This window comes from Populus alba, chromosome 6 (assembly GCF_005239225.2).
Source record: "Populus alba chromosome 6, ASM523922v2, whole genome shotgun sequence".
NCBI lineage: Eukaryota > Viridiplantae > Streptophyta > Magnoliopsida > Malpighiales > Salicaceae > Populus > Populus alba.
The window spans coordinates 23,798,976-23,823,350 of NC_133289.1; the positions used below are offsets into that span (position 1 = coordinate 23,798,976).

Genomic DNA, 24,375 nt, shown 5'->3' on the forward strand with positions numbered 1-24,375 from the left:
GTGCCGGCGACATTGACTGTGATGCAAAGCTCTTGCCATTTTCTTCTTCCAGCTCTTAATTTGGACTAACACCTTCTTAAATAATTTTAGTATTTAACCAAAATACCCACTCCCCATTTGTGTTTTGGACATCTTTTATTTATTCTTACAAAGGGAGACATAATTTCTAAAAACGGGAATTAGGGAAAGGAGTAATCTGCTAGGATGAAGTATTTAGTCTCAATAGTGTAACCATTTAATTAGTAAGTAGTGTTTGTTTCTGTGCTAGAACATTCCTTTCTAAGTATTTTTTAATTTTTGTTTTTCTTTTGAAAACGTGTTAAATTAATGGTTTTTAGGTGTTTTTAATATAACAATATTAAAAATAAAATAAAAAATTATTTTGATATATTTTAAATTAAAAAATATCATCCATCATAATATCAAATCCACACTTAGTTTTATATCCTTCAATGTAGATGTAAATCGTTAACGTAAAATTGTAGCCCCCGCAGGACCGACGTCTCCAATTTATTAATATGATCTGATTCAAACAATCAAATCATTCAATTTCCTAGTAATTACGATCACTAATCTTCTCCTCTCCTCAAACTAATACAGTTAGGCCCCTCCTCGAGAACTGGTCCAAGCTCTTCTCCTTCAAGGCTTTAGTTTCACCTTATAAAAAACACTTCCTTCCTTCCAAGCTTTCACCTAGAAAACTAGCTGGAATCAGCTCAGCCATAGGAAAACTAGCTACAATCAGCTCAGCCATAGGTGGACAACAAGATGATCATGAAAAAATACTCCTTAAATGCTGTTCCATCTTTCTTTTTCTTCCTTTCTTTGATGATTTTGTTCTTGGAAATGGGGGTGGCCCAGAACACAACATCTACAATCCCAGTGAATGTAGGAGTGGTTCTTGACTTGGCTTCTTTGGATGCCAATATTGCTTTGAGCTGCATCAACATGGCCCTTTCAGACTTCTATGCCTCTCATGGTGACTACAAAACTAGACTGGTCCTCAACACCAGGGACTCCAAGAAAGATGTTATTGGTGCAGCTGCTGCAGGTTCCCTCTCTGCCCCTTCTCTTGGTTCTCATCTCTTTTCTCCAATTATGAATCATTGCTCACCATTTTTACTGCCAATTATTAACCTCCTCATTGCAACGTTTTAACAGTAGAGATTTTTACATTCTGTATTAATTATCTGAGGTTCTCGACCTGCAATTCTCTAGTTTGTTCATAGAAATGCAGGTCCATTGACATGATATGAGAATATATATACCGTTGCATGCTTGTTATATTCTTCTTTCAAGCTATGGGTATTCTCAGAAAAACCTGCACATATCTAGACAAACTCTCTTTCTGATCGTGTTTTCATAAGCCATTCACGCTCGAACCGGTTTATATTACTTTTAGATTTAGATTGAGATGATTATTTGATATTTACTAATTTGACTTTAACTTAAACTCTTAGATTAAGATGATTATTTGACATTTAATGGAATTTCTTCCTCAACCTTTCATTGTATTGAACCCAAAATGACAACGTACTGTGATAATGAAGGACTAGCTGGTTTAACTTTCTGCTAGCAACGATAAGGTCGGTCCAAACACACATAAGTCTTCATAAATTGTGGCTATCTTACTTTCCAAATTTGCGGCCCCCCCCCCCCCCCCGGGATATAATAATAGCAATATTAATGAGTAAAACAAATGCAGTTATTAACTTTATATTTATAATTTTATTATCTAAAAATTAGTATATAATGATTGTCTTTCCAAAAAAATTCATAAAAATATTTAAATAGATTGACAAAATCTATATTTACTAGGAAACAATTTAAAATCCGAAAACATAAAAGAAATTCAAACTGAATTCTAAAATAACAAAAAAATCATAAAAAAATTATAAAATTAGCCAAAACAACAACTTTCAAGTCTAATTTTAGAAGATCCAACAATCCTCTAATAAGCAACACAATTATGTTAATATTAAGTAACATGAGAAAAATTCAAGCTTAATTTAATAGTTGGATCTCTTGTTATTTTAGTTTTTAAGATGCTAATTTAGTTTAACATGACTAAACTTTCTCTTGAGTCTAGACATGTCCCGTCAATCTATAAAAATATTTTTATGGCAATTTATATAATTTATTTGAATCATGATGTTTACCTAAATACTCATGCTTGTTATAAGATTGCATAAATTTGTGGATGTCATAAGTAGCTTATCATGACTTCATGCATAATCACTTTTGGATTATTAATAATTCAGAAGTAACTCATTGAATAACTTGTTGAACTTGTCATTGCCTTATCAGCCACCTTTTTATATGTAATTAACAGCCCGAGATGTACTTCTTAAAATAAAATATGAACATAATAAGCTTGGCACTGCCTGTTTTAATTGTTTAGGACTCCTACGCCGATCATTGCATTATACTTTAATCATCATTCAACTATGATAATCATGTGGTTAGCATGTCAATCTATACATTAATTTTGTTGATATAGAAGCACTAGTTCTTGCATTATAGATATACACTCACAAGTTAATTAGCCAGTTTTCCCTCTAGTTAAAACAAAAGTTCATGCTCTGCTTAAAAAGTTTGGATTGATAGTGAAAGAAATATATAGCTCGATCAGCATGGATTGCTAGACAAATGCATGTTAATTTTCTGATGTCATGTCATTTCTTGATTTACAAGGTACTGTTTAGTTACTATCTCGGAAAAAAAAAGGAAAAGAAAAACAAGAACATATTTGTTTGTTTTTCTTGTTTTAAAATGATAGAAATTCACTATAAAACTGTCAAGAGACATGTTTATTTTATGTATAAGTCGTACTAGAACACTAACCAAATCCAACATAAGGTGTAGAGCAAAAGAGAAGAGCTCACAGATCATAATTAAAACGTAACTGCAGAATGATCATCCTATAAGAAACTGTGATCCTTTGCTTGATCGTTCTCTGCTGCAGAAGTCTTTAATTTTTCTAATCTCCTTTCGAAATGCAGCCCTGGACTTGATAAAAAATGTGGAAGTGCAAGCAATCTTAGGGCCAAATACATCAATGCAAGCCAATTTTGTTATTGACCTTGGAGAAAAAGCTCGGGTGCCAATTATATCCTTTTCTGCAACCAGTCCTTCTCTTACTTCCATCAGGAGTTCATATTTCTTGCGAGCAACACAAAATGATTCAGCTAAAGTGAATGCCATAAGTGCTATAGTTCAAGCCTTCGGATGGAGAGAAGCGGTGCCCATCTACATTGACAACGAATATGGAGAGGGAATCATACCTTATTTAACTGATGCTCTGCAAGAAGTTGATGCTCGTGTGCCCTACCGGAGTGTCATTTCTCCATCGGCCACCGATGATCAAATTGTCGAGGAGCTTTATAAGTTGATGACAATGCAGACTAGAGTTTTCATTGTGCATATGTATCCCTCTCTAGGCACTCGGCTTTTCACCAAAGCAAAAGAGATTGGAATGATGAGTGAAGGCTATGTTTGGATCATGACTGATGGTCTGAGTGTTGATTTCTTGAGTTCACCAAATCATTCTGTCACCGATACTATCCAAGGAGTATTGGGTATAAAACCTTATGTTCCAAGAACAAAAGAGCTTGAATATTTTCGAGCTCGGTGGAAGAGGAAATTCCTACGAGATAATCCAAATAAAATTGATGCTGAGTTGAACATTTATGGACTACTGGCCTATGATGCTACTACAGCATTGGCCTTGGCAGTTGAGAAAGCGGGCACTACAAATTTTGGCTTCCGAAAGGCAAATGTTTCTAGCAATTCATCAACAGATCTTGCAACTCTTGGCATCTCTTTAAATGGTCCAAACATTCTTCGAGCTTTATCGACCACTAGTTTCAAAGGCCTTACAGGAAATTACCTTTTTGTTGATGGGCAGTTGCAATCACCAGCTTTTCAGATAGTTAATGTGAACGGAAATGGAGGAAGACGGATTGGATTTTGGACGCCAACAGAAGGACTTGTGAAAACACTGAATCCGAGAATAAATAAACGTATGAATTCAACTTCTACTTCCAGAGTTTCAACTGTAATTTTTCCTGGGGATACAACTGTGGTTCCCAAGGGTTGGGAGATTCCCACAAACGAGAAGAAGTTGAAAATAGGAGTGCCTGTGAACTATGGCTTCAGTGAGATAGTAGCAGTAACAAAAGATCCTGGTTCCAACACCACAACATTCACCGGATTCTGCATAGATGTTTTTGATGCTGTAGTCAAAGCATTGCCTTATGCTTTGCCTTATGAGTACATCCCCTTTGCCAAGCCTGATGGCGAACCTGCTGGAACCTACAATGATCTGGCCTATCAAGTGTACTTGAAGGTAAGACTTGCTCTCTCCTTCTCTGTTCTTGTAACTATATCACATTGAATATCATTCACATTGATGTATTTTTTGTTTATTGCCAACAGAATTATGATGCCGTGGTTGGAGACATAACTATTGTCTACAACAGGTCCTTGTACATCGACTATACCTTGCCTTTCACAGAAAGTGGTGTCTCCATGATTGTTCCGATTGCAGACAACAGCAGCAAAAATGCTTGGGTCTTCATGAAACCTTTGACACGGGACCTTTGGGTGACCAGTTTTTTGCTCTTTGTTTTCATTGGATTTGTGATCTGGGTTCTTGAGCACAGAATAAATGAAGATTTTCGAGGGTCAGCTTCAGATCAAGCTGGCACTAGCTTCTGGTTTTCCTTCTCAACTATGGTTTTTGCACAACGTAATCTCCCTTCCGTTGTGAATTCTACTTCTACTGTTGTACTAGCACTCCATATATATAAACACCAAATTGACTTTATGTTTATATTTACAGGGGAGAGAGTGGTTAGCAACTTGTCGAGGGCGGTGATAATCATCTGGTGTTTTGTTGTGCTGATCCTCACGCAGAGTTACACCGCCAGTTTAGCAAGCCTACTTACCGTCGAGCAGCTGCAGCCAACAGTTACTGATGTGCGTGAGCTCATTAAGAAAGGGGAGTATGTGGGCTACCAGAAGGGTTCTTTTGTTCTTGGACTCTTGTTAGACTTGGGGTTCGACAGGTCCAAGCTCATGGTGTATAGTTCTGCAGAAGAATGCCACCATCTTTTCTCCAAAGGAAGTGGAAATGGTGGTATTGCTGCTGCTTTCGACGAACTGGCATATATAAAGCTCATTCTGTCAAGATATTGCTCCAAATATACCATGATTGATCCTAAATTTAAAACCGGCGGTTTTGGCTTTGTAAGCTCACTTTCCTATCTTGTTATTTCCATTTACTCTGTGTCTAATAAGTGCATAGTTTCTCATGTATCCTTTCTTTTTTTAACTTCAGGTCTTCCCTAAAGGTTCTCCTCTAGTGCCTGATATATCAAGGGCAATTTTAAATGTGACCGAGGGAGATAAAATGAAGCAAATAGAGGGTGCATGGTTTGGCAAAAAAAGCACTTGTCCAGAATCGAGCCCCTCAATTTCATCCAATAGCCTTAGTCTCAAGAGTTTCTGGGGGTTATTTTTAATTGCAGGACTAGCTGCATTGTTAGCTCTCATTATCTTCATAGTCATGTTTGTTTACCGAGAAAGAAACATCTTGAGGTCCTCTGATTCCACAGCTTCAATATGGAGTAGAATTGAAAACTTCTTTAGAATTTTCATTCAAAGGGACTCGACATCCAGTACTTTCAGACAAAGTGATCGGAATGATAGAAATGGCATCAGTCTGCCTACTATGCGTGCGCCAAGCCCATCAGCCTATTCAGTTGACACGGAATATCCTGCCAATCGATCTTCTGCAAGCTATGATTCTAGTCCCAATAGGGAAGCACCTCAAGAGGTAGTAATAGATATCGATCAGCTTAACAGCCGAAATCAGGAGAGACCGGCAGCTTTGGAAATAGACCATGAAAATAATTGACTCGTAGGTTATCATTTAACACTTCTGACACCAGTAGTCATTAGCATTGTAAAGAAATGGAATTACTGTATTAAAAACACATGAAAGCGAGATTATTTTACTAAGATTTAAGTAGGATTAAACTGGGTTTCAGAAATTGAGTTACTTTATATTTCCTGCCTTCTGTTTTACTCTTTGAGTTGTGTTACCGAGGAGCATCTGGCATTACCTTCTGTACCTTTATATTTGTGATAGACTTCTTTCCTTTTCTTAGAAGTCCTAACTTAATAAGAACCCAGAGATTTGCCTAGTGTTGAAGACTGCTTCAGGAATCCACGAGTCCTGTTTTTTCTATTCTATTATCATCAAATAAATGTTGAGCTAGTCTATAGGAACAAACAAATTTGTCAGTTAAGATATTATTTGCTGATTTGATGTTTTATTAGAGCATTTCGGTTTATTGTTATTCTGAAGTTTTAATGAATAAAATAAAAACTCAAGTCTGTACAACAATAGCATACTATTATCATAAAATTCTCTCCTGTTTTTTTTCTCTCCCCTTTTCTTCCTTTTAAAACCATTAATTTATATCAGATCAATTTGTATTAGGGACCTACAATGAAAGCTGAAGCAAACTTCTCTCATATAACCCCTCTTGTCTTTGATGAGAAGAATTATCAACTTTGAGCTGTGAAAATAAAAAGTTACTTGGAGACATTAGATATTTGAGAAGTTGTTGAAAAAGATTATGATGTTTCTCCATTACCAAATAATCTAACCATAACTTAGATCAAAAGATGTTTGAGACTATCTGAAGAAAGAATATGTAGGAGATGAAAGGATACATGACATGCAAATACTGAATTTAATAAGAAAATTTGAGCTATAAAGAATGAAAGAATATGAGACTTTCAAGGAGTACTCAAATAAATTGCTTGCTATAGTTAACAAGGTTAAATTAGTTGGTAATACATTTATATATTCTAGAATTGTTGAGAGATATGAAGAATGAATCATAACTTTGGAGAACATAAAAGATCTATCCAAAATTACAGTGACAAAACTTTTGAATGTCCTACAAGCTTAAGAACAAGGAAGACTTATGAGGCAAGATTGTTTTGTAGAAGGAGCTCTACCAACCAAGCATCAAGATTTTGAAAAGGGTAAGAAGAAATTCTTCAAGAAAAATCAAGCCTCAAACAATAAAATTAATGCTAATCAGTTTCAGAATAAGGAAAGACGTTTGAAAAAGGGTTATCAACCATGTAAATACTATGGCAAGACAAATCATCCGCAATTCAAGTGCTGGAAAAGACCTGATGCAAGGTGCAATAAGTGTAATCAACTTGGGCATGAAGTTGTCATTTCCAAAACCAAACCTCAAAAACAGGAGGCAAATGCTCAAGTTATTGACCAAGATGATAAGATCAAATGCTGGAAGTGTGAAGTTACCTCTTGGTGTAATCGGTTCTCCGTTGGAGATGGTAAGTTCTTGTGCATTCTTGTATATCTATCTAGATTAGTAGGTTATCCCAAACAACACTTGAATGTCGTGCATCCAAGCCTGAAGCTTTTGGCAGATTTAGGTTAGCCAATCAAAGCCATTGCCTCTGCAATCCCCCCCTGTGATGACTTTTGAATTTCTCAATATCCGTGGTCCTCCTCGATGCACTTTGCAATTCATTCATAGTTTTAGTCCTTCAGCGCTTGAGCAGTCTAGTTTAACTCTTTAAGGGGATAAATGGAGATCGCAACTTGTCTTTTAGGAGCATGCTATGATTTTGCTCACCAAAAATCAAATTTTGAGGAGTGTTTTGTTGCCGTGTCATCATTTACATGGGAGAAATGCTTGAAATGCGATGAGGAGGATCCACTCATATCATATTTTAATCCAGTAATTTGGAGGTATCAAGGAATCTGATGAGATTAACTCCTTGCCAATTCAACCGCAACTGTTACCATGATAAGTGCCAGATTTTGTGATCTCCGTAATCATAGGATTAGTTTGAAATATTGCTATTAATTCTGATTGTAATTATCTTTCCGTTACATATATTTGAACTCCTGCAATTAAGGTTCCTAGACTGTATAAATGTTACAACAAATGAATAAGAAATTGTGAGTTGCATTACATAATATTGCAGTGTAAAGTTCCTATATGGTATTAGAGCTGAAAAATCTCTAATGAGTATTCATCCCTCCTACTGTCCTTCTATTGCTTCCTGCAAAATGGCAACTACCACTGCAACCTTCCACCGATTCAACAAAACTCACCCATTATCACAATCAATGCTGCCACAACCATAAATGAAAAACTCATTCCCTCTACCTTTCCTCAGTGGCGTGCTCAATTTGAAGCCTTGCTCATTGGCTATGATCTTATTGATTTTATAACAGGCACACACAAATGCCCTGCTATTGATGCGCAAAACTTCACTGCAACTAAAGTTGTGAATTCCCACTGGATTCACCAAGATAAGCTTATTCTACATGCTATTCTCGCCTCCACCTCCACCACTATTACCCCCCTTCTCTCTGCCTACAAAACATCAAATAAGGCCTGGACAACAGTTACTCGTTTGTATGCAGGCAAATCTAGAACGCGTGTGATGCAGCTTAAGGAAGACTTGACCTTGAGCACTCGTGGGTCTCGTTTAGTTACTGAATTTCTTCAAGGAATTAAAGTAATTGCTGATGAACTAGCTGTCATCGATCATCCCATTTCAGATGATGACCTAACTCTATACATACTTAATGGATTGGGTATTGAATTCAGAGAAATTATGGCACCCATTCGTGCCCGTGAAACGTCTCTGAAATTTGAAGAAATTCATGAGCTTCTTGTTAGTCATGAGAATTATCTTCGGCGGCTGGAGCAACAATCTGCAAATTCATTTGTTCCCACTGCTAATTATTCTAATCGCTGGAGCCCTCAATTTTCTTCCAATTCTAGACAGTCCAAATGGTGTCCCCTGGTTTCTTCTTCTACTCCACGTGGACATAATGGGGCTCACCGAAATGGGTCTTTCAATTCGGGTCATAGGAGGTTTAAACCAAAATGTCAATGGTGTGATCAACTGGGTCATACAGCAAAATAATGCCAAAAAATGTCTGCTTCTGATTTCTCTGCAAATTGTGTAGCTTCTTCTCAACCCAAAAATCACAAGTGGCTAGTTGACTCAGTAGCATCTCATAATATGACCACTGATCTCTCCAATTTGATGATTAATTTTGAATATGATGGTACTGATGAAGTGGTAATTGGGGATGGATCAGGTTTGTCTGTGTCTCATATTGGGTCATTATCTCTAAAATCGTCCAATCATGTCTTTCATTTATGTGACACTCTTTGCGTTCCAACCATTCATAAAAATCTTATATCTGTTCATCATTTTACCAAGCATAACAATGTTTACATTGAATTTCATCCTAATTTTTTGGTGAAGGATCGGATCACGGTGGCGCTCCTACTCAAGGGCGAATGTGAAGATGGAGGGTACCCATTTCCAGAGCATCTACCATCCATCAAGACAAATATTATTGCCTATGTTCATGAATGCACAACATCTGATGGATGGCATAAACGTTTTAGTCATCCATCACCCAAATTGGTTAATCATCTCATTCATGCTTTTTCTTTACCCACCAATAAAATTGGTAGTTCTTCTTTGTGTACTTCTTGCTCTCAAAACAAAGCTCATCGTCAATCATTTAGTACTCATGGTCTTACCAGCATTACTCCAATTGAACTGATTTACACGGATGTTTGGAGCCCATCTCATGATCTTGGAATTAATGGATTTAAATATTATGTTAATTTTATTGACCATTATACCAAATATATTTGGCTTTATCCCATGACTCATAAATCAAATGTTCAAAATATTTTTCCCCAATTTCGCAATCTTGTGGAAAATCGTTTCAACACAAAAATAAAAAGTCTCTATTCTGATAATGGTGGGGAATATGTTGGCCTCAAAAATTATCTTTTAGTTCATGGCATTAGTCACTACACTACTGCCCCTCACACCCCTCAACAAAATGGTTTGTCTGAAAGGCGACATCGCTATCTTGTTGAAACTGGTCTTACCTTACTCATTGATGCTCACATGCCTCTAAATTATTGGCCCTACGCATTTCAAACTGTTGCCTATCTTATCAATCGCATGCCCACTGCCACCTTGAATAATCATTCTCCATTTGAAAAATTATTCAATCAAAGACCCAACTATCTCAAACTCAAACAATTTGGTTGTCTCTGTTATCCATTAACCAGACCATACAATAAACACAAACTTGAGCCGAAATAAAAATCATGCATATTCATGGGTTACAACTTATCCCAAATTGCTTATTTGTGCTTTGAGAAATCTACCAAAAAAATCTTCACATCGTGCCACGTCATTTTTCATGAAAACACTTTCCCCTTTCAACAGCTTGGTTACAACAGTGCTCCTTCTTCTCCATCAGTTGAGCAGTGCTCTTCTGTGCCAATCTCATTATCTAAGCTACCGTTTGATTCACCTAGTCCCAGCACTTCTCTGGATGTGGGTACTGAAGTCTTGCAATCATTTGAGCGTGGGTTGTCCTCTGCACCGTCTCCTCTCTAGGTAAGTAATTCCACTTCCCCTCTGCTTTTAAATCCCAGTCCTTCCCTTGAGTTATCTGCTTCCATTGTCCCTGAAAATGCTATTGTGAGAATGCATCGTATGACTACTACGTCCATGAATGACATTTATAAACCTAAGAAATCCTTCCTTGTTACCAAACACCCCATTCCATCCTCCTTAGAACCTCGACTGTTACTGTTGCTCTCACTGATTCTAGATGGCGTGAGGCTATGTCCTCCGAATTAACTACTTTAATGCGTTATAATACTTGGCAATTGGTGCCTCCTCCAACTGATTGTAATATTATTGGTTGTAAATGGGTATTTCGGGTGAAAAGGCATGCTAATGGGTCTGTTGATCGGTTCAAAGCTAGACCAGTGGCCAAAGGGTTCAATCAGCAACCCGGACTGGATTACAAAGAAACATTTAGTCCTGTTGTTAAGTTTGTCACCATACGCACTGTCTTGACTATCGTTGTGATGCAGGGTTGGACTTTGCGACAGTTGGATGTTGATAATGCATTCCTTTATGGCCATCTCACCGAAACTGTTTATATGAAACAACCTCCTGACTTCAAGAATTTTGAACATCCTGATTATGTTTGCTGCCTCACCAAGGCTATCTATGGCCTAAAACAGGCACCCCGTGCCTGGTATTCTGCCCTTAAGCATGCCTTGACAGAATTTGGTTTTCTAAATTCTAAATCAAATTCATCTCTGTTCGTGTTTCATATTGGTTCTACTCTTGCTTATTGCCTTGTATATATTGATGATCTAATAATCACAGGCAATAACATGGCTTTTGTTGCAAGTATTGTTGATCATCTGGGCAGGAAATTTTCCATCAAAGACTTGGGGTCATTGCATTTCTTTCTTGGTGTTGAGGTTGTTCCTACTGCAGCTGGCTTATTTCTATCTCAGCATAAATATATCCGAGATTTACTTGCAAAAACCAGTATGGATGGTGCTCAAGATGTTGCCATGCCTCTCTCCCCATCGGTTCCTTTACAATTAGATGATGGTTCCTCATCTGTTGACTCCACTGAATATTGTCAAGTTATTGGCGCTTTGCAATACTTGTCCCTCACATGACTTGATATCAGCTTTGCTGTCAATAAACTGTCTCAGTTTAAGCATAAGCCCAAGCAGACTCATTGGACAACAACAAAAAGACTATTGTGTTATCTGAAGAACACAATCTTTCATGAAGTTACTATCAACAAAACATCAAGCAACACCTTAACTTGCTTCTTGGATGCTGATTGGGCTGGAAGTCTAGGTGACAGGAAATCTACTTCAGCTTATCTGCTATTCCTTGGTAACACACCAATTTCTTGGAGTTCTAAAAGGCAACGTGCTATCGCACGATCATTAACTAAAGCTGAATAGAGGGCCTTGGCAACGACTGCTGCTGAGAGTGTGTGGTTGCTATCTCTACTCCAAGAACTTAAGTTTTGTCTATCACAACCACCTCTGCTCCTATGTGATAATTTAGGAGCAACACACCTAAGTTTCAATCCTGTCCAACACTCCAGGATGAAACATATACAAATTGATATTCACTTTATGAGAGATTTGGTTGGGAAAAAAATTCTTAATGTTCAACATGTTCACACGATTGATTAGCTAGCGGATTTGCTCACCAAGCCTCTCTCCCGGCAACGAATAAAACTCTTACATGACAAGATCGGCCTATTCGATGGTAGCCCGTTCTTACGGGGGCGTATTAAGGAATCTGATGAGATTAACTCCTTGCCAATTAAACTGCAGCTGTTACCATGATAAATGCCAGATTTTGTGCTCTCTGTAATCATAGGATTAGTTTGAAATATTGCCATTAATTCTGATTGTAGTTATCTTTTCGTTACACATATTTGAACTCCTGCAATTAAGGTTCCTAGACTGTATAAATGTTACAACAAATGAATAAGAAATTGTGAGTTGCATTACATAATATTGCAGTGTAAAGTTCCTATAGGAGGTTCATTGTAATTTATTAATGGCAATCCCACTGCAGGTTCTCCAACATGCAAAACCACTTAAACAGCTTCCCTTTGTTGGATCCTTGTTCACTCCCCCTGTCAATGTTACTGCCGTGGTGAAAGTTGCAGTAAGGGCAACAACCGATCCAGTTTTCCCTTCTGTTTTACTTTTTGAGTTGTGTTACCGAGGAGCATCTGACATTACCTTCTGTACCTTCATATTTGTGATAGACTTCTTTCCTTTTCTTACAAGTCCTAACTTAATAAGAACTTAGAGATTTGCCTAGTGTTGAAGACTGCTTTAGGAATCCATGAGTCTTGTTTTTTTTCTATTCTATTATTATCAAATAAATGTTGAGCTAGACTATAGGAACAAATTAGTTAGTTAAGATATTATTTGCTGATTTGATGCTTTATTAGAGCATTTCGGTTGATTGTTCTTCCTATAAATATAATGAAGGTTTATTGAATAAACTAGAAACTCAAGTCTGTACAACAATAGCATAGTATTATCATAAAATTCTATCCTGTTTTTTTTCTCTTCCTTTTCTTCCTTTTAAAATCTTTACTTTATATCAGATCAATTTGTATTAGGGAACCTCTGAAGCAAACTTCTCTCATACAACCCCTCTTGTCTTTGATGAGAAGAATTATCAACTTTGAGCTGTGAAAATGAAAAGTTACTTGGAGACATTAGATATTTGAGAAGTTGTTGAAAAAGATTATGATGTTTCTCCATTACCAAATAACCCAGCCATAACTTAGATCAAAATATGTTTGAGACTATCTGAAGAAAGAATATGTAGGAGATGAAAGGATACATGACATGCAAATACTGAATTTAATAAGAAAATTTGATCTACAAAGAATGAAAGAAGCTGAGACTATCAAAGAGTACTCAAATAAATTGCTTGCTATAGTTAACAAGGTTAAATTAATTGGTAATACATTTACATACTCTAGAATTGTTGAGAGATATGAAGAATGAATCATAACTTTGGAGAACATAAAAGATCTATCCAAAATTACAGTGACATAACTTTTGAATGTCCTACAAGCTCAAGAACAACAAAGACTTATGAGGCAAGATTGTTTTGTAGAAGGAGCTCCAACAACCAAGCATCAAGATTCTGAAAAGTATAAGAAGAAATTCTTCAAGAAAAATCAAGCCTCAAACAATAAAATTAATGCTAATCAGTTTCAGAATAAGGAAAGACGTTTGAAAAAGGGTTATCAGCCATGTCAATACTGTGGCAAGACAAATCATCCACAATTCAAGTGCTGGAAAAGACCTGATGCAAGGTGCAATAAGTGCAATCAATTTGGGCACGAAGTTGTCATTTCCAAAACCAAACCTCAAAAACAGAAGCCAAATGCTCACGTTATTGACCGAGATGATAAGATCAAATGTTGGAAGTGTGAAGTTACCTCTTGGTGTAATCGGTTCTCCATTGGAGATGGTAAGTTCTTGTGCATCCTTGTATATCTATCTAAATTACTAGGTTATCCCAAACAACACTTGAATATCGTACATCCAAGCCTGAAGCTTTTGGCAGATTTAGGTTAGCCAATCAAAGCCATTGCCTCTGTAATCCCCCCCTGTGATGACTTTTGAATTTCTCAATATTTGTGGTCCTCCTCTATGCACCTTGCAATTCATTCATAGTTTTGGTCTTTCAGCGCTTGATCTGTCACGACCCGATTCCCGGATCCATGACTGGCACATAGGTAAGTTTCCCTTCCATGGTTTCAAACCTATGCGAACCCAAACTTACATACAATCCTATCATTTAAATAACTTAATTAGAGTTTAACGCAACATTAACAACAAACTAACTTCATAATGTAATTTCATTGTCTTAATACAAGAGTTAATATAATTCATAGTTTTGGAGCACTAACTTGACAAAAAGAAAGGTACAAATTACAACAAAAAAACAGGTTGGAAGGTTCAACAAAAGTAACCTGCTATCAAGCTATAAGCCTAAAAAGAATAATAATGAGAGGGTGAGTTCAACAACTCAGTGAGTAGATAATATTCAATATACACGCACGAGGTAATATAACAATGAGAATATATATACAATTATGGCTCTAGGTTCTTATATAAAGGTTTCTCAAATAGGCCATAACAAGAAGATCAAATGGTAAAACTCATCAGAAAATCAAAATGCAATGAGCATGAGGCTCCGTATTGTGGGATGATCAGTTCACACAGGTTGGTGACTCCCCCGACCAACTAGGATTTAGATACGATGTGCACAAAGACTAACACTACCATGTTAGCATGGGTATTCTAACTGACATACCATAAGTTCATAATCATAATCAAACAAACATATTCATATCTCAAAGCTCAACTTATGACATCAATCAAATGAGGAGCTATCAATTCAAAAGTCAATTCAAAATATATATTGGTTCATATCAAGAATTCAGATTCAATAATTGATCATGCTTTATCATAACAAGGATAATAATCAACATATATATTATCAAGAAGCATGATCCAATTCATATTAACAAATCAAATATTTATAATATTTCTCATGCATATGGAAAATAATCAACATATATATTATCAAGAAGCATGATCCAATTTATATTAACAAATCAAATATTTATAATATTTCTCATGCATATGAAAAATTATCCACTCACCTGACTCAAAAGCAAACATAAGTTAAAAGCAGATACCGAAGAAAATCCTACTGACGTCCTACTAGTAGAATATCAGGATTATCTGAATACAAATGAGACATATTTAAGAACAACTCGAAAGAACATTTAACCTATTTATTAAACTTAACTAAGGGTGTATTCCATAACCCTATATGTTTTTGAACTAACCAGTCAATTTTCTAAAAAACCTAAAATTTAACGATTTTTCCCGAAATCTAATCCATAATAAAACAAATAATAAAATTGGTAATAATTCACTAAATAACCCTCAATTATTCATCAAACTAATCTGCAAAAGCTAATATTACAGCTAGGGACTAATCTGGAATTTATTATACTTTTAGGGCCAAATTGTAATTTTTGTCTCATTGGAGGACCAAACTAAACATATTATAAATTCATGACTGTAGTGGAATTATGTCCATAATTTATCCTCATTTCTGTCTAGAACCTCTAATTATACGCCAGGGACCATTCTGGATTTTTTTTTCAATTTTTTAGGGTCAAATTATAATTTTTGTCAAATGGAGGACCAAACTAAAACTTGTCATAAATCCATGAATATACTGAAATTCTGACCATAATTAATCCTCAATTCTGTCCAGAATATATCATTATGCTCCAAGGACCATTTTGCAAATTTACCAAAATTTTCGGGTCAAATGGTATTTTTTGTCAAATTAGAGGACCAAATTGAAAGTTTTAAAATTTCATAACTATACAGTAATTCTGCCCATAATTCATATGTTATTCTGTTCAGAATCTCGGAATATGCTCCAGGGACCATCCTGTAATTTTTTAAAGTTTGGGGACTAAACCGTAATTTTCACAAATAGAGGGATCAAATTGAATTTTCATCATCTTCAACCCTCCAACCCAGAATTTTAAACAGAAAACCCACTGTTCTCTCCAAATTTCCAACACAAAATTTTCACCATTTACACAATTCATAACTCAAATCATCACAATCTTCCATAATCAACTAAATAATCAATTACCCATAACAATCAACCCCTAATATTGAAATTAATTATCAATCAAACCCAAAACACAAACTTCATAACCCTAACATTTATCAAAACTGAAATTAAAGCTTAATTAACACATATTTATACATAATCTTACCTTTAAACTTATTTCCTTCAACTCCTTTCTATTTCCCTTCTAATTTCTCTCTTTTCTCTTCTTTTTCTTCTTCCTCCCTTTCTCTCTTGCCGGTTTGCTCTCTTAATTTCAGATCTCTCTCTCTCTCTCTCTCTCTCTCTATACTTCCTATTTATATTTATCAAGTTTTGTTGAATTACCATTATACCCCTTATTCATTTATTCCAACTTTTAAGCCTTTAAGGACTTTATTGCATTTTCCAACTCATTAATTCAAAACGTTACATGATCAGTCTAGTTTAACTCTTTAAGGGGATAAATGGAGATCGCAACTTGTCTTTTAGGAGCATGCTATGATTCTGCTCACCAGAAATCAAGTTTTGAGGAGTGTTCTGTTGCCGTGTCATCATTTACATGGGAGAAAAGCTTGAAATGGGACGAGGAGGATTCACTCATATCATATTTTAATCCAGTAATTTGGAGGTTCATTGTAATTTATCAATGGCAATCCCAGTGTAGGTTCTCCAACATGCAAAACCACTTAAACAGCTTCCCCTCGTTGGACCGTTGTTCACTCCCCCTGTCAATGTTACTGCTGTGGTGAAAGTTGCAGTAAGGGCAGCAACCGATCCAGTTTTCCCTCCCGGCATCGTGGATGTTTATGGAATACTGCGTTATAGCCAGCAGAAAAGAGCAACATAGATTTGTTGATATCGAGAGTTCATCTGTTTTCTTCACCAATATAGAGTTCATCATCAATATCAAGATTTCATCTGTTTTCTTCTTCTCTGTAAGTTCTCAAAATGTTAGCTGTTGGAGTTGGACTCGAAGCATTTTGTGAACTGGAGACTCACCAAAAGGTTCCATTAACATATTTGATGAAATAAAAATATCATACCCTGGATGGCTCCTGATCAAAAGATTTTATGCAGGTCTCATAATAAAAATCCTTAAAGCTAAATTATTTTTCGAAGAATCACTTTTTTGAAGGTACAAACATAATTTTATAAATTCTCAAATAAATCCTCATATGTATAATTAACTTATATAACTTATATGTTCATATAACATTCTATATAAAAAAGCTATAAAATAAATAAACATCCAATATAATATATATATATAATATTATATATTTTTTGAATTACTCGAGATAAACGATGTGTCTTGAAAAACAAAATCTTGTGAAGGAGATGCTTCCTCGAAGGAAGCCACAACTAAAATAAATGATTGGCAAATTCGAACCTAATGATTGCCTGCCAAGAAAAAGCCCGGTGCTTTGATCTGTTAGTAAAAAACCTAAAAACATTATTAACTGATTTTTCTAGATGAGCAATTCACGTCAAATATTTCAAATGATTTTTTGATAAGATGAACGTCGGAACGAAGCCCTTAGCCACCAACACCTCAAGAGTTTAGGGGATCTACGCGACAAGCTTGAATATTCAATAATAATCACAAATACTTTGATTTAGTCAAGGGTAAACGATGGCGAAATAACCAATAAGACAAGGGATATTTATCGCTGACCAGATCTGAGGGAAACTAATTTGTCATATGTGACCAATACGTCCAAGTGCCTCTGTCTTACATGCAACATGAACATGTGCCGGCGACATTGACTGTGATGCAAAGCTCTTGCCATTCTCTTCTTCCAGCTCTTAATCTGTACTTTTGTTTTTTGGGTAGTAATCAAGAATATTTAAATAATATGCCTCATTAAGAAGACGAGGATTGATAAGGAAGAATTACATGAGAAATTAAAAATACATTAAGAAAACAAGGAATCTAAAGACCTGACTAGTTAGTCCAGTTCATAATACATTCAGGATTCCTATAAAGATCAGAGCCCGTATAGCTGAAATTTTTAACAAAGGACTTCAACCAAAAGGCCAACCGATGAAAGGTGAGGTCAAAAATCACATCCCAATCTGGAGTTTTGTTGTAGCTCTTAATCTGTACTAACACCTTCTTAAATAATTTTAGTATTTTACCAAAATACCCACTCCCCATTTGTGTTTTGGACATCTTTTATTTATTCTTACAAAGGGAGACATAATTTCTAAAAACGGAAATTAGGGAAAGGAGTAATCTGCTAGGATAAAGTATTTAGTCTCAATAGTGTAACCATTTAGGAAGCAGTGTTTGTTTCTGTGCTAGAACATTCCTTTCTAAGTATTTTTTTAATTTTTTTTTCTTTTGAAAAAGTGTTAAATTAATGGTTTTTAGCTGTTTTTAATATGCCAATGTTAAAAAAAAAATATCATTTTAATATATTTTAAATTAAAAAAATATCATCCATCATAATATCAAATCCACACTTAGTTTTATATCCTTCAAGTTCATATATATATATATATATATATATATATATATATATATATAAAAGACACTGGTGCACAATTGATGTCTTATTTTTTTTGGATAAAAATATTTTAAATTAATTTATGCATTAATTGAAAATTAAATCTTTTTTAGATAATATTAAAAATAAACATCTCACATTTATTTAATATATTCATAAGAATTTAGCTAATTCCTCTTTTATGTTAGCCCATTGTTTAAATTCAGAAAATCAATGTTAAATGGAACAATTTTTCTTAATCATCAATTTTAAATGTCTCCAATTTATTAATATGATTTGATTCAAACAATCAAATCATGCAATTTCCTAGTAATTACAATCTCTAATCTTAGCCCTCCTCGAGAACTGGTCCAAGCTCTTCTCCTTCAAGGCTTTAGTTTCACCTTATAAATAACACTTCCTTCCTTCCAAGCTTAAACCAAGAAAACTAGCTGGAATCAGCTCAGCCATAGGAAAACTAGCTGGAACCAGCTCAGCCATAGGTGGACAACAAGAGGATCATGAAAAAATACTCTTTAAATCCTGTTCTATCTGTCTTTTTCTTCCTTTCTTTGATGATTTTGTTCTTAGAAATGGGGGTGGCCCAGAACACAACATCTACAATCCCAGTGAATGTAGGAGTGGTTCTTGACTTGGCTTCTTTGGATGCCAAAATTGCTTTGAGCTGCATCAACCTGGCCCTTTCAGACTTCTATGCCTCTCATGGTGACTACAAAACTAGACTGGTCCTCAACACCAGGGACTCGAAGAAAGATGTTATTGGTGCAGCTGCTGCAGGTTCCCCTCTCTGCCCCTTCTCTTGGTTCTCATCTCTTTTCTCCAATTATGAATCATTGCTCACCATTTCTTACTGCTAATTATTAACCTCCTCATGCAACTTTTTAACAGTAGAGATTTTTACATTCTGTATTAATTATCTGAGGTTCTCGACCTGCAAATCTCTAGTTTGTTCATAGAAATGCAGGTCCATTGATATGATATGAGTATATATACGTTGCATGCTTGTTATATTCTTCTTTTCAAGCTAAGGGTATTCTCAGAAAAACCTGCACATATCTAGACAAAACTCTCTTTCTGATAGTGTTTACGTAAGGCATTCACGCTCGAACCGGTTTATATTACTTTTAGATTTAGATGGAGATGATTATTTAATATTTATTAAATTTAACTTTAATTTAACTTCTTAGATTAAGATGATTATTTGATATTTAATGGAATTTCTTAATGAACCTTTCATTGTATTGAGCCCAAAATGACAACGTACGTGGGAAGCTTATCAGGAAAGACACTTTTTATCTAGGCCTTACTGTGATAATGAAGGACTAGCTGGTTTAACTTTCTCCTAGCTAGCAACGATAAGGTCGGTCCACACAAAAAGTCTTCGTAAATTTGCGCCCCCCCCCCCCCCCCCCCCAGTCGTCTATTGTGGGCTGTAACATTGGAGACAGGAAAACCCCCCCCCTGCAGTTATCAACTTTAAATTTATAATTTTATTATCTATAATGATTGTCTTTTCAAGAGGTTAATAAAAATATTTAAATAGGTTAATAAAATCTACATTTACTAGGAAACAACTAAAATCCAAATACATAAAAGAAATTAAAAACTGAATTCTAAAATAACAAAAAAATCCAAAAAAATAACAAAATTAATCAAAATAGCAATTTTTAGGTCTAATTCTAGAAGATCCATCAATCCTCTAATAAGCAACATAATTATGTTAATCTTAAGTAACATGAGAAAAATTCAAGCTTTTATTTTAGTTTTAAGATCTAAATTTAGTTTGACATAACTAGACATGTAATAGTTTAATCTCCTGAGTTTAGATATGTCCCATCAATCCATAAATATTTTCATGGCAATTTATATAGTTTATTTGAATCATAATGTTTACCTAAATACTTATATTTTCTATAAGATCGTATAAATTTGTGGATGTCATAAGTAGCTTATCAGGAATTCATGCATAATCACTTTTGGATTATTAATAATTTAGAATTGAACTCATTGAATAACTTGTTTAACTTGTTACTGTCTTATCAGCTACCTTTTTATATATAATTAACAGCCTGAGATATATTTCTTAAAATAAAATACGAACATAATAAGCTTGGCACTGCCTGTTTTAATTGTTTAGGATTTTTACACCGATCATTGCATTATACTTTACTCATCATTCAACTATGATAATCATGTGGTTAGCATGTCAATCTATAAATTAATTTTGTTGATAGAAGCACTAGTTCTTGCATTATAGATATACACTCACCAGTTAATAAGCCAGTTTTCCCTCTAGTTAAAACAAAAGTTCATGCTTTGCTTAAAAAGTTTGGATTGATAGTGAAAGAAATATATAGCTCGATCAGCATGGATTACTAGACAAATGCAAGTTAATTTTCTGCTGTCATGTCATTTCTTGATTTGTAAGATAGTGTTTAATTACTGTATCGTAACATAACAGAAAAGAAAAGTAAGTAAAGAACATAAAGAACTGTTTTTCTTGTTTTTAAAATGATAGAAATTCACTATAAAACTGTCAAGAGACATGTTTATTTTATGAATAAGTCGTCCTAGAACACTTACCAAATCCGACATAAGGTGTAGAGCAAAAGAGAAGAGCTCACAGATCATAAAACGTGACTGCAGAATGATCATCCTATAAGAAACTGTGATCCTTTGCTTGATCGTTCTCTGCTGCAGAAGTCTATAATTTTTCTAATCTCCTTTCGAAATGCAGCCCTGGACTTGATAAAAAATGTGGAAGTGCAAGCAATCTTAGGGCCAAATACATCAATGCAAGCCAATTTTGTTATTGACCTTGGAGAAAAAGCTCGGGTGCCAATTATATCTTTTTCTGCAACAAGTCCTTCTCTTACTTCCATCAGGAGTTCATATTTCTTGCGAGCAACACAAAATGATTCAGCTAAAGTGAATGCCATAAGTGCTATAGTTCAAGCCTTCGGATGGAGAGAAGCGGTGCCCATCTACATTGACAACGAATATGGAGAGGGAATCATGCCTTATTTAACTGATGCTCTGCAAGAAGTTGATGCTCGTGTGCCCTACCGGAGTGTCATTTCTCCATCGGCCACCGATGATCAAATTGTTGAGGAGCTTTATAAGTTGATGACAATGCAGACTAGAGTTTTCATTGTGCATATGTATCCCTCTCTGGGCACTCGGCTTTTCACCAAAGCAAAAGAGATTGGAATGATGAGTGAAGGCTATGTTTGGATCATGACTGATGGTCTGAGTGTTGATTTCTTGAGTTCACCAAATCATTCTGTCACCGATACTATCCAAGGAGTATTGGGTATAAAACCATATGTTCCAAGAACAAAAGAGCTTGAATATTTTCGAGCTCGGTGGAAGAGGAAATTCCTACGAGATAATCCAAATAAAATTGATGCTGGGTTGAACATTTATGGACTACTGGCCTATGATGCGACTACAGCATTGGCCTTGGCAGTTGAGAAAGCGGGCACTACAAATTTTGGCTTCCGAAAGGCAAATGTTTCTAGCAATTCATCAACAGATCTTGCAACTCTTGGCATCTCTTTAAATGGTCCAAACATTCTTCGAGCTTTATCGACCACTAGTTTCAAAGGCCTTACAGGAAATTACCTTTTTGTTGATGGGCAGTTGCAATCACCAGCTTTTCAGATAGTTAATGTGAACGGAAATGGAGGAAGAGGGATTGGATTTTGGACGCCAACAGAAGGACTTGTGAAAACACTGAATCCGAGAATAAATAAACGTACGAATTCAACTTCTACTTCCAGAGTTTCAACAGTAATTTTTCCTGGGGAAACAACTGTGGTTCCCAAGGGTTGGGAGATTCCCACAAACGAGAAGAAGTTGAAAATAGGAGTGCCTGTGAACTATGGCTTCAGTGAGTTAGTAGCAGTAACAAAAGATCCTGGTTCCAACACGACAAAATTCACCGGATTCTGCATAGATGTTTTTGATGCTGTAGTCAGAGCATTGCCTTATGCTTTGCCATATGAGTACATCCCCTTTGCCAACTCTGACGGCGAACCTGCTGGAACTTACAACGATCTGGCCTATCAAGTGTACTTGAAGGTAAGACTTGCTCTCTCCTTTTCTGTTCTTGTAACTATATCACATTGAATATCATTTGAATTGAAGTATTTTTTGTTTATTGCCAACAGAATTATGATGCCGTGGTTGGAGACATAACTATTGTCTACAACAGGTCCTTGTACATCGACTATACCTTGCCTTTCACAGAAAGTGGTGTCTCCATGATTGTTCCGATTGCAGACAACAACAGCAAAAATGCATGGGTCTTCATGAAACCTTTGACATGGGACCTTTGGGTGACCACTTTTTTGTTCTTTGTTTTCATTGGATTCGTGGTCTGGGTTCTTGAGCACAGAATAAATGATGATTTTCGAGGGTCAGCTTCAGATCAAGCTGGCACTAGTTTCTGGTTTTCCTTCTCAACTATGGTTTTTGCACAACGTAATCTCCCTTCCCTTGTGAATTCTACTTCTACTGTTGTACTAGCACTCCATTTATATAAACACCAAATTGACTTTATGTTTAAATTTACAGGGGAGAGAGTGGTTAGCAACTTGTCTAGGGCGGTGATAATCATCTGGTGTTTTGTTGTGTTGATCCTCACGCAGAGTTACACCGCCAGTTTAGCAAGCCTACTTACCGTCGAGCAGCTGCAGCCAACAGTTACTGATGTCCGAGTGCTCATTAAGAAAGGGGAGTATGTGGGCTACCAGAAGGGTTCTTTTGTTCTAGGACTCTTGTTAGACTTGGGGTTCGACAAGTCCAAGCTCATGGTGTATAATTCTGCAGAAGAATGCCACCATCTTTTCTCCAAAGGAAGTGGAAATGGTGGTATTGCTGCTGCTTTCGACGAACTGGCATTTATAAAGCTCATTCTGTCAAGATATTGCTCGAAATATACCATGATTGATCCTAAATTTAAAACCGGCGGTTTTGGCTTTGTAAGCTCACTTTTCTATCTTGTTATTTCCATTTACTCTGGCTAATAAGTGCATGGTTTCTCATGTATCCTTTCTTTTTTTAACTTCAGGTCTTCCCTAAAGGTTCTCCTCTAGTGCCTGATATATCGAGGGCAATTTTAAATGTGACCGAGGGAGATGAAATGAAGCAGATAGAGGGTGCATGGTTTGGCGAAAAAAGCACCTGTCCAGAATCCGGCTCCTCAATTTCATCTAATAGCCTTAGTCTCAAGAGTTTCTGGGGGTTATTTTTAATTGCCGGACTAGCTGCATTGTTAGCTCTCATTATCTTCATAGTATCGTTTGTTTACCGAGAAAGAAACATCTTGAGGTCCTCTGATTCCACAGCTTCAATATGGAGTAGAATTGAAAACTTCTTTAGAATTTTCATTCAAAGGGACTCGACATCCAGTACTTTGAGACAAAGTGATCGGAATGATAGAAATGGCATCAGTCTGCCTACTATGTGTGCGCCAAGCCCATCAGCCTATTCAGTTGACACGGAATATCCTGCCAATCGATCTTCTGCAAGCTATGATTCTAGTCCAAATAGGGAAGTACCTCAAGAGGTAGTAATAGACCATGAAAATAATTTACTTGTAGGTTATCATTTGACACTTCTGACACCAGTAGTCATTAGCATTGTAAAGAAATGGAATTACTGTATTAAAAACACATGTAAGCGAGATGATTTTACTAAGATATTATTTGCTGATTTGATGCTTTATTAA

At 35.8% G+C, this 24,375-nt stretch overlaps 2 protein-coding genes and 1 long non-coding RNA gene across 3 annotated transcripts; 2 read left to right on the top strand and 1 right to left on the bottom strand.

Annotated features, from left to right (window-relative positions):
* Positions 1 to 494: 494 nt before the first annotated feature.
* Positions 495 to 6,170, top strand: LOC118050239 (glutamate receptor 2.8). Its single transcript, XM_035060512.2, has 5 exons — positions 495 to 1,051; positions 3,003 to 4,348; positions 4,438 to 4,750; positions 4,844 to 5,250; positions 5,342 to 6,170. Exons 1-5 carry the CDS (start codon positions 769 to 771, stop codon positions 5,918 to 5,920), a joined length of 2,928 nt encoding a protein of 975 aa, XP_034916403.1. The 5' UTR covers positions 495 to 768; the 3' UTR covers positions 5,921 to 6,170.
* A 7,223-nt stretch (positions 6,171 to 13,393) lies between these two features.
* On the bottom strand, positions 13,394 to 16,420 carry LOC118050240 (uncharacterized). The gene is made up of 3 exons (XR_004687843.2): positions 16,298 to 16,420; positions 13,919 to 14,273; positions 13,394 to 13,782 (listed from the first exon to the last, which is right to left on the bottom strand). It is a non-coding gene; the product is annotated as an uncharacterized lncRNA (long non-coding RNA).
* A 2,693-nt stretch (positions 16,421 to 19,113) lies between these two features.
* Positions 19,114 to 24,375, top strand: LOC118050130 (glutamate receptor 2.8-like). The gene is made up of 5 exons (XM_035060383.2): positions 19,114 to 19,418; positions 21,379 to 22,724; positions 22,814 to 23,126; positions 23,220 to 23,626; positions 23,716 to 24,375. The coding sequence occupies exons 1-5, from the start codon at positions 19,142 to 19,144 to the stop codon at positions 24,373 to 24,375; spliced, it is 3,003 nt and encodes a 1,000-aa protein (XP_034916274.1). The 5' UTR covers positions 19,114 to 19,141.

What these genes read in the sequence shown, in the direction of transcription:
- LOC118050239 (XM_035060512.2), top strand. Translation starts at nt 769, where the DNA reads ATGATCATGAAAAAATACTCCTTAAATGCTGTTCCATCTTTCTTTTTC. An exon ending in CCTATCAAGTGTACTTGAAG is followed by an intron (nt 4,349 to 4,437) that starts GTAAGACTTGCT and finishes TATTGCCAACAG; the next exon opens with AATTATGATGCCGTGGTTGG. An exon ending in AACTATGGTTTTTGCACAAC is followed by an intron (nt 4,751 to 4,843) that starts GTAATCTCCCTT and finishes TTATATTTACAG; the next exon opens with GGGAGAGAGTGGTTAGCAAC.
- LOC118050130 (XM_035060383.2), top strand. Translation starts at nt 19,142, where the DNA reads ATGAAAAAATACTCTTTAAATCCTGTTCTATCTGTCTTTTTCTTCCTT. An exon ending in TATTGGTGCAGCTGCTGCAG is followed by an intron (nt 19,419 to 21,378) that starts GTTCCCCTCTCT and finishes TTCGAAATGCAG; the next exon opens with CCCTGGACTTGATAAAAAAT. An exon ending in CCTATCAAGTGTACTTGAAG is followed by an intron (nt 22,725 to 22,813) that starts GTAAGACTTGCT and finishes TATTGCCAACAG; the next exon opens with AATTATGATGCCGTGGTTGG.